The sequence below is a fragment of the Peromyscus maniculatus genome, chromosome 7 (assembly GCF_049852395.1).
Source record: "Peromyscus maniculatus bairdii isolate BWxNUB_F1_BW_parent chromosome 7, HU_Pman_BW_mat_3.1, whole genome shotgun sequence".
In the NCBI taxonomy this organism is placed as follows: Eukaryota; Metazoa; Chordata; class Mammalia; order Rodentia; family Cricetidae; genus Peromyscus; species Peromyscus maniculatus.
Window position 1 is genome coordinate 121,498,327 of NC_134858.1, and position 18,967 is coordinate 121,517,293.

General features: G+C 42.3%; 2 protein-coding genes and 1 pseudogene across 7 annotated transcripts in view; 2 read left to right on the forward strand and 1 right to left on the reverse strand.

Annotated features, from left to right (window-relative positions):
* Sacm1l (SAC1 like phosphatidylinositide phosphatase) overlaps window positions 1-3,041 on the forward strand; it is a 70,671-nt gene extending 67,630 nt beyond the window's left edge. For both annotated transcript variants that reach the window (XM_006990791.4, XM_042281926.2), the window contains one exon: window positions 1,227-3,041. In XM_006990791.4, coding sequence (XP_006990853.1) covers window positions 1,227-1,363 — 137 coding nt within the window. In that variant the 3' untranslated portion in view covers window positions 1,364-3,041. The remainder of the gene's footprint in view (window positions 1-1,226) is intronic.
* Window positions 1-18,967, reverse strand: part of Slc6a20 (solute carrier family 6 member 20) — a 52,147-nt gene that overhangs the window by 12,617 nt on the left and 20,563 nt on the right. For 2 of the 5 annotated variants that reach the window (XM_076575538.1, XM_076575540.1), the window contains 5 exons: window positions 18,212-18,374; window positions 13,027-13,231; window positions 11,899-12,058; window positions 10,709-10,874; window positions 4,209-9,905 (listed from right to left, as the gene is read on the reverse strand). In XM_076575538.1, the coding sequence (XP_076431653.1) occupies window positions 9,756-9,905; window positions 10,709-10,874; window positions 11,899-12,058; window positions 13,027-13,231; window positions 18,212-18,374 (844 nt within the window). In that variant the 3' untranslated portion in view covers window positions 4,209-9,755. The other 3 variants (XM_076575541.1, XM_076575542.1, XM_076575539.1) reach the window with 3 other exon arrangements.
* On the forward strand, window positions 14,188-16,399 carry LOC121831010 (Y-box-binding protein 1 pseudogene; annotated as a pseudogene).

Below are 18,967 nucleotides of genomic sequence, written 5' to 3' on the forward strand. Positions count from 1 at the left end.
CTGGGAAGAGGGAACGTTACTTGAGAAAATGCCTCCATAAGATTGACCTATAGGCAAGTCTGTAGGGCATTTTCTGCATTAATGATTGATATGGGATAGCCTAGCACACTGTAGACAGTGCCATCCCTGGGCAGGCAGTCCTGGGTTATATAATAATGCAAACTGAGCAAGCCATGGAGAGCAGTCTATTAAGGACCATTCCTCCATGGTGTCTGTTTCAGTTCCTGCCTCTAGGTTTTACCTTGAGTTCTGTCCTGGCTTCCTTCAGTGATGGACTGTAGAGTGTAGGCCAGATAAAGCCTTTGCTTTCCCAGGTTCTTTTGGTTATGATATTTATCACAGCAGTAGAAATCAAACTAGGACAAATCCCCAAACAAACAATAACTTGCCTTCTGTACAACAACTTTTAAGACTCAGCTATGAAAATTGATAATGTCGCAGATTTAGGAATATTTTTAAGTAAAAAAAAAAAAAAATTGAATGCTGTGGATAGTACCTGTTAGGTAATACATGGTGATAGGGGTAACTGATTTCTAGCCCTTGCTGTGGTTTTCTAGAGGGAACGTAAATGCACTATAACCTCTGATGTGGTAGAAAGTCTAGAAGTGACATTCTTCTCTTGAATGATCTTACTGCCATTTGACTACATGTATTTCTCTACAGTTGAGGCCAGCAGATGTAGCAGGGAAGTGAGCCAAGGCTCAGCTCTTCAAAGAGAAAAACAAAATAGGCCTTTGCTCCATGGGTGCTGCTATCCTTTATAAACTCAACCAGCAGAGTTGTGTTAAATGCAGTTAAAATATGTTATGATTTATACAGTTAACTTAAATATGTAACTTTATTAAAATACACATTCTGTAGCATGTGTTTTTATAGGTATTTGATAATATCACATTGATCATAGAACTATGATTAAGCTGTTAGTAGTTTCTTGTGCTAGTAAAGCATTTAGTCTCAATGATAATTATGAAAGAGAGTAGTCCAGTTCTAACAATGTAGCCTCAGTATTGCTGGGAACTTGTCATAGAGGCAACAAGTTCTTAGGGTTTCACAGCTGATGGTTCATCAAGCCTTGAAGAGTTAAGACCAATGGTTTAAACCTTAAGAGGTTCTTATATTTTTTCCTGTGGACATGTTAGTAAACTTTAGTGTGAAGTTGTGCTATACAGCTAACAACTAGATCTGGCATCAACAAATGATGCATTATCTCTTTTTAATATCAACAGGTGACACTTGGACAGAAACACTGGCGTATGTCCTCTTCTGGGGAGTTGCAAGCATTGGAACATTTTTTATTATTCTTTACAATGGCAAAGATTTTGTTGATGCTCCTAGATTGGTCCAGAAAGAAAAGATAGACTGAATTTGTGTTTGTGGAAAGCGGCTTGGCTTGGAAGACTCCATGATGCAGAACTGGAGTCTTTACTGACCTGCTTTCCACATCAGTCCCAAGGTCTTCTTAAAGCATTTATCCAAAAGCACCTCTTGCGGTCTAGGCTGGGTGATGGCTTAGGATTGATCTATATTACTGCTTCGATGATCTCTTTACTGTTGGGATGGTTATATTTATAATTTGAAGCTGTACTGTAATTCAAATGTAGCTTAAATTCAGCTCACAGATCAGAAGAAATCTATTCACTGTCAAGTTAATCAGAAGTTCACAGATAAGTAATATATTTTAAAAATTTAACTTCTTTCATTATTTAAGACAGTAAAATTATTTTTCTAGCTCTGTTTCATTATTGTCATTGTAAAGCAGCCACTGTTAGCAAACATATTTTCCATATATCTTTGGACTTTTCTTAGAAGTTTAATAATATGCTAATCCTACTATGTTTATAGAATGTCTCTTACAGGTATCAAGTAGTTTGATAAGTTGTAATTTCACAGGAAGGAAGAGGAGAATGGGATCTAGTTGTTTGAAGTTTCTAGTAGCTGCCTTTTGGCTTCAGCCAGCTTGAGCTGCTTTAATGCCCCAGCAGCTTAAATGTCATGAAAAGTTCAGATATATTTTATCTTTTTTAAAAGGTATAAATGAAATCAAAGAATGTAAAGTCTGTCTCTTATGCTAAGGGTCCAAAGTTGCCTCTTTTTAAGAACTGCTCTATTGTGGAACGTACACTAGACTGGCCGGCTGCTTCCTCCCATATCTTGTGGGAACCCCTCCCCCCCTTTTTTGGTTACTCATTGAGACATGCAGACCTCAGAGAAGGTCTTGTGCTAGATTTGATTCACACTTGGGGTAGCAACTGCTTTTCCATGCATGGTACTCTTGCTTTATCACTTTGTCAAGGTTTTTGTTGGCTGTCAATAAGTGTCTGAAATTTAGTGCTTCCAGGTAGCCATAGTTCTCCAAATCAAGGACCAACTTTAATTTATGCATAAAACAGACAGAAAACTGCGCTTCAGAAGCTGTGCATAGTTTTAAGGCAGGTTATATATTAAAATTGTAATTATGAGGTTTAGATATTAGAACAGTATATAAGGTAGTATCATTACACTATCTTAAAACAATTCAGTTAAACACTGCAATGGTACATCAGTGTTTTGCTTAAAAATATGTAAAGTTTTTTTCTAATAGTAATACCTTATGTTGTCCTTAAATATTTCTAAAAGCGCCTTTATTTTAACATTACCTTTTTTCAACATTATCTTTTATAAACAAGAGTTATTGCTTTTAGAAACTCGGGGAAAATCCTGTGTAGCTTAAAATCAGTCATTAAAACTCACAGTAGGATAAGTAAATAGAGCCACCTATTCTGACATGTAAATAAGCATAATTTGTTCCAAAGATGGAATATTGAAGCCCAGCCTATGTCTACTATAGTGTATTATTCAATTGTTACTGGGCATTTCACAGTAAGCACTTCATGTCAACAGCTACAGCAGACACCAAATCTGAACCACTAATGTGGCTACTTTACAAAGACTAATGTCAGTGGGTTAGGCTGCAAATGATCAATGTTTCAGAGCCCTGCAGTGATTTTAATTCATGTACTGTACATCCATATGCAAAAATAAAATGCCATATTCTTTTCTAATTACTGTTGGTGTTGTTTCTGTATTTTTATCAGAAGTGGTATTTTTCTGTCTTAAAGCAATGTTTGATTATTATAGAAATACTAGTCATAAGTAAACAAGAAAACCAATAGCATCTAAACTTTACCAGTGATGATCACCTAAGACATTTTTATATATTTAACATTATTTTTTATAGCTAAAGCTAAGGCAACATTTAGTAATATATAACATTTACTGAGGTTTAATGTCCATAGAGCATCTCCACTTCCAAATTATAATTTGTTTCAAAGTGATATAGGTTGTAGGGTGATAAGGAAGTATGGGTGGATAAATATGCAGGTTGCAACTGATGAATGGGAAAATAGTACATACTGAAAAGTATTTTCAGGGCTGGGGATGTAGCCCTGTTGATAGAGCGCTTACCTAGTATACATGAAACCCTGGGCGCGATCCCCAGTACTCTAAGACCTGGCATGGTGGCCCACACCTGTAATCCCAGCCCATGAGAGGTGGAGGCAGGAAAATCAGATCGTTATCCTCAGCTACACAGTGAGTTTGAAGCCTGCTTGTGATACATGAGCCTAAGGAAATAATGAGTAAACACCTTGATTTAGGAAGTCCTTGCTTATGGGGGAAGTGAGATGAATTTCCTTGAAAATGGCATCCAAGATATGTACACACAATGTACATATGTTTACACATCTACATATATGTGTGTATGCTTTGTACATATGTACAATATTTTCATATCTACATAATATGTGTGTATGCTTTAATGCTTTAAAGATTTATTTCCATATTTCCTTAATTTCCCCAGGTTCTTAGTGAAGTAACTTCAACAAATTGTGGTAGGTAATTTGAATGTACTGTTGGTTCACTGTGAGAGGAGAGAGACCAATTCTGAATAGCCTCCTCATGTTAGTTAACCTATCACTGTAACAAGTTGTTTCCACACTTAGTGACTTGAAGTAGTCCATGATTGCTTGTACTTATTGTCTCAGTTTCTCTGCTTCAGGGCATTCCACAAGGCCACACTTAAGATTCTACTGAAAGCAGGCAGGATCCGCTTTCATGATTCAGTTCCTCCTATGCTTGTTGGGTTGAACATCCATGCTGACTCTGGACTGAAAGCCATTCATTCTCTTCAGACAATTTTTACATCATAGCCAACAATATTGACTCTGCAATCAAGATGGAAGTGTTACCCTTCACTTTTACTGTATCCTTTGCACTAGAAGTCAGTGGCTCCAGCTCATTCAAGGGGAAGAGATTACACATAAAATTGGTACCAGGAGGTGGTGATCTTTTTTTTGTTTGTTTGTTTTTTGTTTTTTGTTTTTCGAGACAGGGTTTCTCTGTGTAGCTTTGCGCCTTTCCTGGAACTCACTTGGTAGTCCAGGCTGGCCTCAAACTCACAGAGATCCGCCTGCCTCTGCCTCCCGAGTGCTGGGATTAAAGGCGTGTGCCACCACCGCCCGGCTGGAGGTGGTGATCTTTTGGGAAGGTATAGGAAGCATATAACTTGTGGTCAGTATAACACTAGGGAAGTAGAGGGCTAGTAAGTTGGAAGTAATTGGGGCTTTTTGAAGAAGGTGGAACTTAACCAGGACAGAGGTGAGCTGATTTAGTGCTGCTTAGCAGGTTAGCTCATAAAGGAAATTTAAGAGAATGGAAAAAGAGGGTTTGCTGGCCATATGCTTCTGGCTGTGACTTGCCATGGCCTTCTCAACAATATGAGCACTAGTGCACTCCCTCCCCCCCAATTTATTTTTATTTTGTGTGTTACCTGCATGTATGTGCTCCGTATGCATGCCTGGTACCTACAGAGGCTAAAAGAGTGTGTTGGATGGAGTACCTGGAGTTAGGGACTGTTGTGACCATGTGGGTGCTGGGAACTAAATCTGGATCCATTGCAAGAGTAGCAAGTATCCTTACCCACTGAGTCATCTGTCCAGCTCTAGCTTCCCTTTGTGTGTGATTGTGTATATGTGTGCATGTACCTTATGTGTGTACAGAAGGGTATGGTGCTGTGGGATGTTCTGTAGGTCCTGTGGGAGCCCATTCTCAGGTTCTTTGTGGCGTTACCCAGCAGGTCCGTATGGAGGATGATTGGGACCATGGGCCTGAGTGCAGGTGTTTGAGATGGTCTGCACTTGGCTGTGCTGGGGGATGGTCTGTATGTCAAGTTGCTCTGATTGGTTAATAAATAAAACCTGATCGGCCGTGGCTAGGCAGGAAAGATAGGTGGGACTAACAGAGAGGAGATATAAAAGGACAGAAAGGCAGAAGGAGACGCTGCAGCCGCCGCAATGACCAGAGAGGCTGCAGCCGCCGCCATGACCAGCAGCATGTGAAGACGCCAGTAAGCCACCAGCCACATGGCAAGGTATAGATGTATGGAAATGGATCAATTTAAGATAAAAGCACAGTTAGCAAGATAAGGACAGTTGGCAAGAGGCCTGCCACGGCCATACAGTTTGTAAGCAATATAAGTGTCTGTGTTTATTTGGTTGGGTCTGAGCGGCTGTGGGACTGGCGGGTGACAGAGATTTGTCCTGACTGTGGGCAAGGCGAAAAAATCAAGCTACAGTATGGTGGTATTGTGTTCCCCAAAATATTGTGTACCCTAATAAACTTATCTGGGGTCACAGAACAGAACAGCCACAATATTAAACATACAGGATAGGCAGTGGTAGCATACGCCTTTAATCCTAGCATTCCAGAGGCAGAGATCTACCTGGATCTCTGTGTGTTCAAGGATACAGCCAAGCACGGTGATCACATCTTTAATCCCAGAAAGTGAGCCTTTAATCCCAGGGAGTGATGGCAGAAAGCAGAAAGGTATATAAGGCATGAGGACCAGAAACTAGGAGCTTTAGCTGGTGAAGCATTCAGGCTTTTGAGCACAACAGTTCACCTGAGAGGCATCCAGTCTGAGGAAACAAGATCAGCTGAGGACCTGGCGAGGTGAGGTAGCTGTGGCTTGTTCTGCTTCTCTGATCTTCCAGCTTTCACTGCAATATCTGGCTCCAGGTTTGTTTTTATTAATAAGAACTTTTAAGATTCCTGCTACAGAAGGGGGCCAGAGAAGGATGTGAGGTGGCCTGCTATCACCTTCCACTTTCTTCCTGAGACAGGGCCTCTCACTGAAGTGACAGTTACATGTATGACCACTGGGATGCAGTCTCTGGGCCTCATGCTTGCATAGTAAGTGTTATCACTCATGAGCCATTGCTCCAGCCCTCCACCCCTTTTTACTTTTGTAGTTCTTGTTTAAGACAATGTCTCACTATGTAGTCCAGATTGTCTCCAAACCTGTTATTCTCCTGCCTCCTAAGTGCTGGGATTATGAACCTATTCCAGCATATCTGTTTTTCTTTCATCTTTTTGTTGTGGGTGGTTGTTTTTTTGTTTATTTGAATTTTATAAAATTTTTGTGTAGGTATATTTATGGATCCTTTGAACTCAGACTTTATATCAGTGGTTATATCTGGAACCCATGTCTCTCTTAATTGTTTGTGTTACAGTACATATATTCCTGGGATGCTATCATAATATACTTTTTGTCAATGCAGTATGAAATAGCATCTCATTCTGGTATTTCTCTGAGAATTGAACATCTTTTCATGGTTTTGGTTTTAATTGTCTGTGGGTCTTGTTTGGAGCCTGTTGTGGTCTTTTGTTTCCTATGGATCTGTTGAAATTGTGTTCTGGAAGGGAATCATTTGTTAGTTGTAGCTTGTCTTCCTGTTCTCTGATACAGTGAATGACCATATTGCTTTCCTAGCACCTTTTGTGCTCACCTCCAAGGGCAAGTTTTGACAGCTGTCACTTTTAGATCGCATTCTATCCATAGTCAATTTGGGGTTATAGACTGACAATTGAGAGGCCAACTGGTTTTTGTTTGTTCATTAATTTAAAAGGTTTCTTTTTCCTCTTTCCTGTGCACTCTGCTCCTTGGCTCTACTTTGGCTCTCACAGTGATGACACTAGCCTCTTTTCAGACAGAAGGAAGAGAAGCCTCTGCTCAGAAATGACAGCCTCTCTTGCTCATATTTCATTGGTCAAAAGTGATAAAAATGACCAAATCAGAAGTTACTGAGGCCAGGGAATGTTCTCCTACCCTTGAGGGGCAGTGCAGAATGTCATTAAGCTTAGCTGCTTGCTGAGAATGTTGTAGCCCTCCCCTGCTGATTTGAATGCCAGGTTTTCCTCTCTTTGTAGGTTCGTGTATGTTGTCATTGCTGAGAGCCTTTCTTGGTGTAGCCACATCTTGGGCCTCTCATATGAGTCTTCCAGCTTCCTCAGACTGTTGAGCGAAACCCTTGTCAGAATTCACTTTTCCTAAGTGCATTGGATTAATATGAACTTTCTTACACATTTTTTTCTTTTTAAATCCAGGGATCTTGACAAGAATTGTCGGAGACATTGGTTTAAATAAAGTTAAAATGTTGTCTAAACTGTAGGACTTTGAGAGGTTTGAAAAGGGGCTTCTAGCGAGGGTATATGCTGTACAACAGCGGCACCAGGTCTTTCAGCCAGTGTAATCTTACTCATTGAACATACATGATTTTCCTGGGGAATTCATTGTGGGCAAGGCTAGGGTAGTGTGAGTACTCTAGAGTTTGATTTTCAACTCCAAGGCCAGTCTATTCAATTCTCAATTAAGAGTTGTGTACACACACATGAGTGTGCATGTGCTTGAAGAATGCCAGCTAAATGCAGATATGACAAGTAACTAAAAGTTTTAATGCCTTCTGACATTTCATTCATCACCTCATGTACCTGAAAACTTTAACAGATTAAAAGCAGTCACCCTGTAACATGTGGGTGTCTTGTCAGTAAGAAAGAGAGTGCACAGATTTGATCTCCTAAGAAAGACAGTTACATTGAAATGCAAGTCTTCTAAGACATACAATTATCTTCAAGACTGACCTTTAAAGCTAGTATCCAGTGATGAAAAGAAGGGTGCACATGGAGGAAGGTCCTTATGAGGGATGTATATGTTTCCAAGGACTTCATCTCCTCACACCTGTAGCGCAAATCCTAATTGGTCTTAATAATAAAAACCTGGAGTCAGATATGGGGGTAAATGCTGAAAGATCAGAGAAGTTAAGTAGCTAGTCACAGTCACTACTACTTAACTTGCCAACTCCTCAGCCTGAAAAGGGGTTGAGCTCTTGTCTCCTCCCACATTATAGTCTTCTCTCTGCCCAGCCATATCACTTCCTGTCTCCACCTCCTTATTGCAGGGATTAGAAGCATGGCATCAATCTCATGTAGCCAGGATGGCCTTGAACTCCTGATCTTTCTGCTTCCTCCTCCCAAGTGCTGGGATTAAAGGTGTGTGCCACCACTGCCTGGCTCTGTTTCTCTTTTAGACTGGATCAGTTTTGTGTAGCCCAGGGTGGCCTTGAACTCACACAGATCCCTCTGCCTCTACCTCCTGAGTGCTGGGATTAAAGGTGTGTGCCAACCACTGCCTGGCCTCTATGGCTAACTAGTGGCTTAGCTCTGATCTTCAGACAAGCTTTATTTTTTAGATCACAAACAAAACATCACCACACATACCTAATTTTTTTTAAAATAAAATTTATCATATTTGAGGTTTACAACATAGTATTAGGGAATATGCAGTAAAAGTAAAGTACACTAGAGCAGATTACTGCATCATCTCACACAGTTTGTTAAGACTAAAATCAGATTCAGTTAAAAAAATCTCAATATGGTTTTATTGTTACATATTGTGCTTTCTATATTTTCATGCTACACTTCTGTTTCATATTGCTTGTTCCACAGCTCATTATTTCCCCCCTCTTCTATTACCAAGGAGCAAGAGTCAAGTCACATATAAGGGGATATCCATTAGACTATAAATAAATGGAATTATCAGTACATTCAAACTGCTAAAAGAAGGAAACCCGCCAGTCAAGAATACCATATCCAGTAAAGTTACACTTAAGTTATGAAGCAAAACACTTTTCTAGACAAGAAAAAGCAGAGGAAATTAATCATTAAAATAGCCTTCAAGAAATATTGAAAGGTCAGGTGTGGTAGGCCATGCCTGTAATCCAAGCACTGGTGTGGAGGTGAAGTAAGAGGATTGTGTATTTGAGCCCAGTCTAGCACTGACTGCCCCTTGAGACTCCTACCTACTCCCTCCCCACTCACTAAGGAATGGTTCAAACAGAAACAAGAAGATAATTACTGTTATAAAAAGTATATGCCTGGCTTGGTGGCACATGGCCATTTGTATCAGCATGGGGAGGCTGTGACTGGAGGATTGGATTCTAGCCTATTCTAAGATACATAGGTGCAGACTCAACCTAGGGTACATACAGACCAAGACTCTGTCACAACAAAAAAAAGCAATGATAGAGGTAAATTTGTAATCCAGTATCTCATTACTGTAATGGTGGTATGTAAATATTTGATATCTCTAGAATGAAAGCTAAAGGTCTAAGTGATGAAAATACTATGAGTTGAATATATAATACAAAAGGGTATAAATTCTGGCAACAAAAGTATATATTATGGAAGATAGAAAATAAAGCCTGTAGTATTTATGGCCAAAGTTAGGTTTATAACAGCCTGTGATACAGAGAATTAAATTTTCTTTGCAGATTCAGGAAGCAGAAAGTACTCCTGGCTTTAAAAAGTAACTGAATAATGTCTACTGTAGGAGTAGCTATGAAACAATGAGTGACTAACAGTGGGTCTATGAGGTTCACTTTTCAGGCCATAGGAAAGTTTGCTCTGCTCTTGAAGTGGCGTGTGACAAAAGTCCCCAGGGCCACCAGAGGGATGCACATGGTAGAGGAAGCTACCAGAAGCCCAATGACAGCTAGTGCATATGTGGGGTAATCCTTGGTCACCACGTGGCCCTACAAGAGAGAGAGGAGAAACCTTCACTAGTCTTAAGACTTACCCCAGCCTCCATTCCAAAATAGGAAGAGAAACTGTGTGAGTTGATGTTTAGGTTTGAACATTTGAACATGAAATACTTCCCCCACAAACTCAGGTGCCTACCTTCTCTAGCTATGTGGTTCTACTTGAAGAAGTAGGAGCTAGCTGAGGAAGTAGGAAATTGGGGGCAGGGGCTGTTCCTTGGGTTATCCGGTCGGTCTCTGGAGGTCCACTCTGTTTTCTAGCCATCAGGGAGTGAAGAAAAACCTCTACCTCATACTCCTTTTACAGTGATATTCTGCCCAAGCCAAAAAAGTAACCCCTCTGAAACTATGGCCCAAGTCTTTCCTCCCTGCATTATGCCTGGGTTTTGGTCAGTGTTATAATACAGTAAGATTTGGATAAATGGGCCTGTAGGCCAGCACTTCACGTGACAGCAAGCCTGCACTGAAACGACTCTTACCTTCTCTTTTACCCCTAGAGCCATTTCAACATGTAAAGTTCCTTTGAAGGAAGAACCAGCACCTCGACAAGGGTGTCCTCACCATCAAGGAAAAGATCCACTGGGATGCTGTGGGTGACTCTTACTCTCTCCATGCATCATGGTTAAAAACTCATAGCCCAGTTCTGCTGTACTAGACTGAGCATCTGTGAAACATCTTGATGAAGTTCCCATGCTATCACCTGTAACCTCCCCACACTACAGCAATGATTTCCTGTGTTCTGAAGTGACCTCATAGGCTCTGCCCTTATTCCCCATCCCCTCAGGAACATCAGGTACCTGAGTGGCATCCCAGGCTTGATACTGTAGCGTTCCCGTGAGGATATAGTCACTCAGGTAAAAGGCAAAGAGGCTGATGATGAGCAGTGGATTCACAAACGCCCACATGGCCTTCCAGTACCAGTTGAGGGTGCGGCCAGTCATGGCCTGAAGGTCACTTTCAAATCTGTTTGGACCACAAGGAGAGAGCCTAGGTTTACTCATGCTATGGAGGGAGGGGCTCCAGCTTGCATACCCTCTGCCCTTGGGAAGATGCTGTTCTGGTTATTAATGATATTTGAATGTGCCCCTGAACCCATCTGATCTTTCCTAGGGGAGGTATTGAGGTGAAGAGAAATGGGCTGAAGCTGCCTGAGGGAGGATGACCAATAAAGAATGGGTCATGGGATACCTCCCTGGTGTTGGCCTTCAGAGGTCCCCAGATGTGGACCAGAGGCTAGTTCCCAGAGAAGGTGGGATCAGGGTGCATGGCGGAGGGGAATGCCAGTCCTCTCAGTCCACAAGGCTAGGGTGACATTGTCTTTCTGCATGCCCACTCTGTCCATTAGTGATGGTTCCAAGTATTCTCTTCTGCCTCCTAGAGATGGTCTCAGAGTAGTCACTTTGTGCTTGGAAGGGCTTGGCCTTGGCATGGGAGAGCAGGTAAGTTTTAAAGGGCTCTTTCATCCCCTCCTTGCAGGATGAATAGAAAAGCAAGGTCCTAGACTGGTGGTCCTCAGAACACCAAGGAAAGTGCTAGAAATATCAATTATTGCACTTTGTCCCAGACTTTAGCCAGATACCAAATGAAGGAGGTCCTGTAATCCTCATTTCATTGGGCCCCAGATGCACATTCCATTACTTGGAAGGCTGATGGACAGTGTTGGACCAGGGAACTAGGGTAGAAATCTGACATCTACTAAGCCAAACCCTAGACTCTGACCAGGGTTCTTGGAAACCCTAATGCTGGTGGATGATCAGAGTATCTAGGCGTGGAGGCTGAGTCCTTGACCAGAAAATATGCCATAATAATAAGTGGAAAATGGAAAGAAGCTGTTGGATACAGGCAAACAGAAAGCAAAAGACAGCTGAAGTCTGAGGGCAAAGAAGCCTCTATAAGGAATGTGCCTATTAAAGAGGGATTGTTTTCTTATGTGTGGCCCTGCAGCTTATCTGCCCCACGTAGAAGGCAGGGTCTGGGGTTTCCTTACCTCTTTAGCCCATATACATAGCATACAGCTATGGTCTCCACCAGCACAATGAACAACAAGGACAGCGTGGCTGCATAGTCATTGAATATGTCAAACCAATAGTTCCCAGCCTCCATGGTGAACACCATGCCAATGGCACAGTTGATGAGGCACACCAGACCTGGAACACAAGATTACTGTTGATCTCCCAATCTCTCATCCCATGTTATATTGAGCAGGAGCCACAGGTCCTATGTGTACTTTGAAGGATTGGCTCGCTCACATGAGCTGTAGGAGCTGCTCCGCAGGGGATGTCAGCTCAGGGAGGATGCCAAGTGCTGAGTTAAGAGGGTGGCTATAGCTTCCAGTGGGTTGTCAGAACATGAAGACTAGATGGAGCTTTGTTTTACTCATCCTGGATGTGGAGTTAGGAAATTATCAGAGGTAGAGGTGGCTGGCTATAGAGTCCTTATGACCCCCGGGTAGGATGATAGTGAAGTTAATGAGTAGCTGTTATGGGAAAGGCTAGTTCCTTTGCTAATAGCCTTATAGTCAAAATGCATAAAGAAGTGGTATGTGCTCTTTCAGTGATGTATCAGACAGGACCAGGGACTGACAACCGCTGCTAACAGCCGCATAGTGCTGCTCACTGACAGGTTTTGAATGTCAACAGCAGGTCCAGATTATCCTTTCCATTGACTTTCAGGAACAGACAAAAACTAGTAGCATTAGAAGTCAGAACAGGGTGATCTATTGGGTACTTATTGCCTGGAGAGTATGTGGAAGGAGCTCTTTCTGGTGTGGAAACAGGTCATACGCTCACCTTAGGAAATGGACAATTGATAACCATTATCCTTCGATTAAAACAAAGACAGCTGTAGGCTCTCAAAGACTGGAGACCTTTATGTGCAGGCTGGGGAGTTGTCACCCCTTCCCAAGGGTAGGCTGACTGCCTCATTTTCCTGGGATGGTGAGTTCTTAGTCTAGCTCCTAGGACCGAGTAGCACATTGTAGCAGGAACACAGCTAGACTCCTCCAGCCCTTCTGGAGTTTCCTTAGAAGCACATGGCTCCCGAGGAAGCCTCTCCACTATTTGTTTTGTATTTACCTACCCACCCAAGCCCTGCCTCCACTGCCTGGTGTCCTGACCTGAAATTGCCTCCTTGGGCAGGTAGCTAGAGATGACCTTGCTGTCAGTCAGAGCGGTGAGGATGGCCGTTCCTGTCCCTACCATGCTTCCCATACCCATCAGCAGCAGCATGAAGAAGTAGAGCACTGACCACAGCTGGGACACGTCCATGTTTTTAATGGCCTCAGTGTAGACAATAAAGGCCAGGCCTGTGCCTTGGACAGCCTGCAAGTGGTAAAATGATACTAGTTACATACCTTGATAGTCTTTTTACACATGTTCAATGTTGCAACCTTGAAGCTGGCCACATAATGAATCTGTTCTTTACCTCAGCTCCTAAGGCTTACCTGGACTGTGATGAACGTAAAGAACCTTGCATTCCCCTTCCTGCCCCAACTTACATTTTAGATAAAATATTACAAAATCAAAATCGTATTTGAATCTTTGTTTCCAATACCAGGAATGAGGAAATGTGGGGATACTTTGGCAGGGTTGCTTGGTGGTCACATGCCTGTGTTGGTGATCTGCTTTTTATTTATATTTTATATGTGAGTTCTCTGCATGTATACCTGCATGCCAGAAGAGAGCATCAGATTCTATTATAGATAGTTGTAAGTCATCATGTGGTTGCTGGGAATTGAACTCAGAACCTCTGGCAGAGCAAGCAGCCAGTGCTCTTAACCTCTGAGCCATCTCTCAGCCCCAAGCCTACTAGTTCTGCTTAAAGTCAAATCCCTTTTTGACACCAGTGAAGGCTCCCGAGTGGGTGAGACTCAGGTGGGTTTAGACTACCCACAGGACTGTTAGAATGAAGCCATGAATTCACATATAAGGGTTTACAACGCCTCAGGCAGGTGAGTCACCATGAGCAAGAATGGCAAACATCTAGAACATCCCTCTTCAAGGATGGCATATATTTGTCAGATTCAGAAGTGCTATGGATTTTTTTGTTTGGTTTGGTTTTTGAGCTGGGGTTTCTCTCTGTAACAGCCCTGGCTGTCTTGGAACTCACTCTGTAGACCATGCTGGTCTTGAACTCAGAGATCTGCCTGCCTCCTGAGTGCTGGGATTTAAGGCATGAGCCACCACCACTGGCTGGAATGAATTCTTACTGTTGAAACTTCTACCCTCAAAGTGACTGCATTCAAACAAGGCCTTTACCGGGGGGGGGGGGGGGGGGTCACTAAGTAAGGCTTAAAAAGTAGCATCCTAGTCCTGTAAGACAACAGAGTGATAATCGCTGATCTGGAAGCAAACCTTCACTAGAAACCAATCTTCAGAAGTATGAGAAATAAGTATCTGTTGGCTTAGCCACCCAAAACCAACATTTTGTTATAGTAACCTGATTGATATAATACAGATCAGCTTAATGGCATGCCAATGGTGCTGATTATAAGAATGCATACAACTTTAAATAATAAAAGATGTGTGTGTCATTCTTACTATTGCAGAGTTTTTGAAAGTGAGGGGACCTTTTTCACCCAGTTGAGATTTACCCAGGGTCCCAAAGGGCTGGACATTCAGAGTCATTAAAGATTGGCCTGAGGCAGTGACTCTTGAGTTCATTGTCTCTTGCAAATAAAAAAAGATATAACCTTTATTAAGAATTATTTCAGAGGGCTCTATGGGTGGGGAGTGGCGGCCGGGGCAGCCACATGAAGGTTATCACAACCAAGGTTTTGGGAAGAGTAAAATGGTTCAATGTAAGGAACGGATATGGTTTCATCAACAGGAATGACAAGGAAGATGTATTTGTACACCAAATGTTACAGGCCCTGGTGGAGTTGCAGTTCAAGGCAGTAAATATGCAGCAGACCATAAGCATTATAGATGTTATCCATGTCGTAGGGGTCCTCCACACAATTACCAGCAAAATTATCAGAATATTGAGAGTGGGGGAAAGAACGAGGGATTAGAAAGCGCTCCTGAAGGCCAAGCCCAACACTCCAGCAGGCAAAGGTTCCCACCTTACTACTTGAGGAGACCCTATGGGCATCGGCCACAGTATTCCAACCCTCCTGTGCAAGAAGTGATGGAGGGTGCTGACAACCGGGGTATGAGAGAGCAAGGTAGAACAGTGAGACAGGGTTACAGACCACTATTCTGCAGGGGCCTTCCTCGCCAAAGACAGCCTAGAGAGGATGGCAATGAAGAGGACAAGGAATATCAAGGAGATGAGACCCAAGGTCAGCAGACACCTCAATGTCGGTACCGCTGCAACTTCATCCACTCCTGAGGCTGAGCAGGGTGGGGCTGAGTAAGTGCTGGCTTACCATCTCTACCATCAGGTTTGGTCATCCAACAAGAAATGAATATGAAATTCCAGCAATAAGATAAAGATTGGAGCTGAAGACCTTAAGTGCTTGCTTTTTGCCCGTTAGCCAGATACTCGAGAACTGTCTGCATTATCTATGCAGCATGGGGTTTTTATTATTTTTACCTAAAGTTGTCTCTTTGGTAATGGCAAATGTGTGCGTGTGTTTTTTTAAAGTCTAGTTTTTCTCAATATACCTTTGATGGTTTTTAAATTGCTTCATATCTGGTCAAGTTGAGATTTTTAAGAACTTCATTTTTATTTTTTAATAAAAGTTTACAACTTGGAAAAAAAAAAAAGAATGGTCTCTAGCCCAGTTACTAATACTGTTCCCTTCTGAAACCTCTTGAGCTGGGTTTCCGTGGACCACATTGATCTCAGCACTATTTGTCCTTCAAGCTCCAATTGGGATGGCCCTTTGAGCCCCACTTTCTTACAAAGTTCAACCATTTTAGTCCAAAGTTCCACAGTTTTCCACATTCCTCAAAAAACAAAAAACCACCATGGCCAATCCTTTCACAACAGCCTACTCCATAGTACCAAAAGTCTTAGTTACTTTTCTATTGTGACATAACACCATGATCAAGGCATCTTATAAAAGAAAGTGTTTAACCCACCCATAGCCAGTAGGCTGAAGGCAACTGAGCCATTCCCTTCCTTAATGAGCCTTACTGCAAATTGGAGTCCTTGTAAGGGTGGTTTAGGACTTCTGTTGGTCTTTTCTGTGTCGAACACACAGATTGCAAGCCCAGCACCACTTTGAGATCTTTGGCAACAGTTAACTCTGCAGCTCACACCGATTGAGCCTGTATAATAATGAGTATTCGGAGATGGGTAATACCTGGGGGGTGCTCACCAACCTAAGAGTGCCTGTGTGGCCTGGGCAGGCATCTCCATGATGGGTAAGGTGACCTGCTGACGTCCTACGCAACCTAAGTCAGAAGCTCATTTTTTACTAAAAGGGGGACCTGTAGGGTCCTGGCCCCCGTTTTGGGTAACTGTTGCCTTGCTTGCTAACCTTGACCTTGATATCCTCCCTATGCTATTTCCCTGCCAGGTTCCACCCTCCTAAATGCTTAAGGAAAGAGCCTTGTCTGTGTATCCTGCATAATGGTTATTAACAGCTTAGATGCACAATTGTAAAACATCGGTAGCAAACTACTACCCTCCAGGAGTTCTCCCGTTGTGCTGTAAGCCTGTATTTAAGACCTTTTCCCTCCTTCAATAAATGACATTGGGGGGGGGGGGAGCAGAGAAAGTGTTTAATTTGGAGTTTACAGTTCCAGAGAGTTAGGGTTTATGATGATCATGGCAGCAAGCAGGCAGGCATAGTGCTGGAGCAGTAGCTGACAGCTAACATCTTGATCCAGAAGGACTTAGCAGACAGCAAACTGTAGCTGGAGAGTTTCTCCACATCCCACCAACACCCCCCTCCCCCTGCAGTCCCACAGCCCACTTATAAAATAATCACTCAGATGCTTATATTACTTATAAACTGGCCATGGCAGGCTTCTTGTTATCTAGTTCTTATATCTTAACCCATTTCTATAAATCTATACGTGGCTCGTGGCTTACCGATATCTTACATGTTGGCAGCTGGCGACTCCTGACTCTGCCTTCTTTCACCCAGCATTCTCCTCTCTCCTTGTCTCACCTACACTATTTCTTCCTGCCTGGCTACTGGCCAATCAGCATTTTATTTATCAATCAATCATAGCAACAGCAAACTGGGAATGACATGCAGTTTTGAAACCTCAAAGCCTGCTCCCAGTGACACACCTCCAATAAAACCATACCTACCTCTCAAGCAGTTCCACCAACTGGAGCTAAACATTCAAATATGTGAGCCTATGAGGGCCATTCTCATTCTACTACTATATTATAAATATGTTTTGTTTGTTCTGTTTATGGGAACTACTATGTTACTTTTATTATCAGTGTGAGCAAAATCACTGACAGAACTGAAGGGAGTGAAGATTTACTTTGCCTTACAGATTGGAAGGGTTCACAGTCCATGGTTGTTTGGGCCCCATGTAAATGAAAGAAAACTCTTCAATCAAAAGCCACAAATCAAGTGATATTAAGCGCCCCCCCCCACACACACACCTGCAGTTACCTTACAGAATTAACACAATTCTAATAAAAAATCTCTTAAGAATCCCTTAAGGAATTTCAACCCAATGAAACTTATGAAAGTAATGCTAAATTTAAAGTAAAATAATTGAAAGCCCCTAGCATAACAGAAATAGTTCTGTGGAAAATAAGAGTGATTTGAATGACAAATCTTTTAAAAAGTTTTTAGTAAGAGCGGTGAGTATATTTATATGAAAACAATTAAGATATTACACAGAATGAGTGCGATCGCACCCACATTATTTAGAAACTTTCTCAAAATTAAACTGTTAACTGAGAAACTATCTTCCAAAACCACTGCTAAGATAGATGCCACTTAGCCTATGTATGGTAGTAAGAATCAAGGTTCCTACCTATGAGTAGAGAATGTTGGGAAGGTAGCATAGGAGACTTTGACTTTCATTTTTTCCTTTAAAAATCTCACCATATCTCCCAGGGTGACCTCATATTGAACTCCTCCTGCCTCAACCAACTATAGGAATCATGGGAATGCAACTCAATGAGGACTATAGCATTTATTTTTAATGTGTGTGTGTGTGTGTGTGTGTGTGTGTGTGTGAGAGAGAGAGAGAGAGAGAGAGAGAGAGAGAGAGAGTGTTCTCTGCCTTTCCCTAGTTTTTAAAACTTCAAAAGAGATGGTACCACTGCTGCAGGGAAAACAATCCAGTTTCCTGTCTTCATGGACTGTGTGAAGGCTCTTGCAGGTCATTATGAACTGTGTGGAGAGAGGCAGTCCCCACCCTTTCCAGGCCTCTTACCGTGTTCAGCTCTGATTCCAAGCTGCAGTTTCTAATGTGCGGGAACACTTCACTGTACTTGCTTGGGTAGGTAGATGCCAGGTAGTCCTTCATCTCCTCCAGGTTACTGGCTGTCAGAAAGCCATCTTCAAGGTCAAAAGAATTGGTCAACAGCAGAATCACCCTGCAGAGCAGACCGCCATCTTGACCTTCATGATTAAGGGGCCACTGGCCCTAACAACTCTGAGAATCTCAGTGAGGAGAGGGACTCTGGACTAATAATCCTTTGTAAGGAAGGGCAACTATGAGTGTCTGTGCAGAAACTTCAGATCTGAACAGAGATGAGGACAGCCCTACAGTGAGGCTGTTTAATATCTGGGCCAGTGATGTCTGATGAAACTGAATGGGGTGGTAGAAATGTAACATTGTACTTAAATATGACTTGTGCCACTGAGTAACCAATTAACCTTAGAATCACTTCAATTTAAATTCATATCAATATACAAGTTATTTGAATGTATACTGACTTCCATGAATTTCAGTCCTAGTTTAGAGATAGCTACTTGTGTAAGTGACTGCCCTACTGGACATCTTAGCATCTTTGAGGGAAGCCAAAGACAGTAAACTGTAGTCTCTGAGACTTGGCTAGAGAGGTCCTGGTTACACTTGAGATGGGGAATGGGACCAAAGACATTGGGATTTTTTGCTGAAAGCCCCTTTCTACTAAGTGCAATGACCACTTTAAACTGCCTATTCCCTGCAAGGCAGGCCCTAACT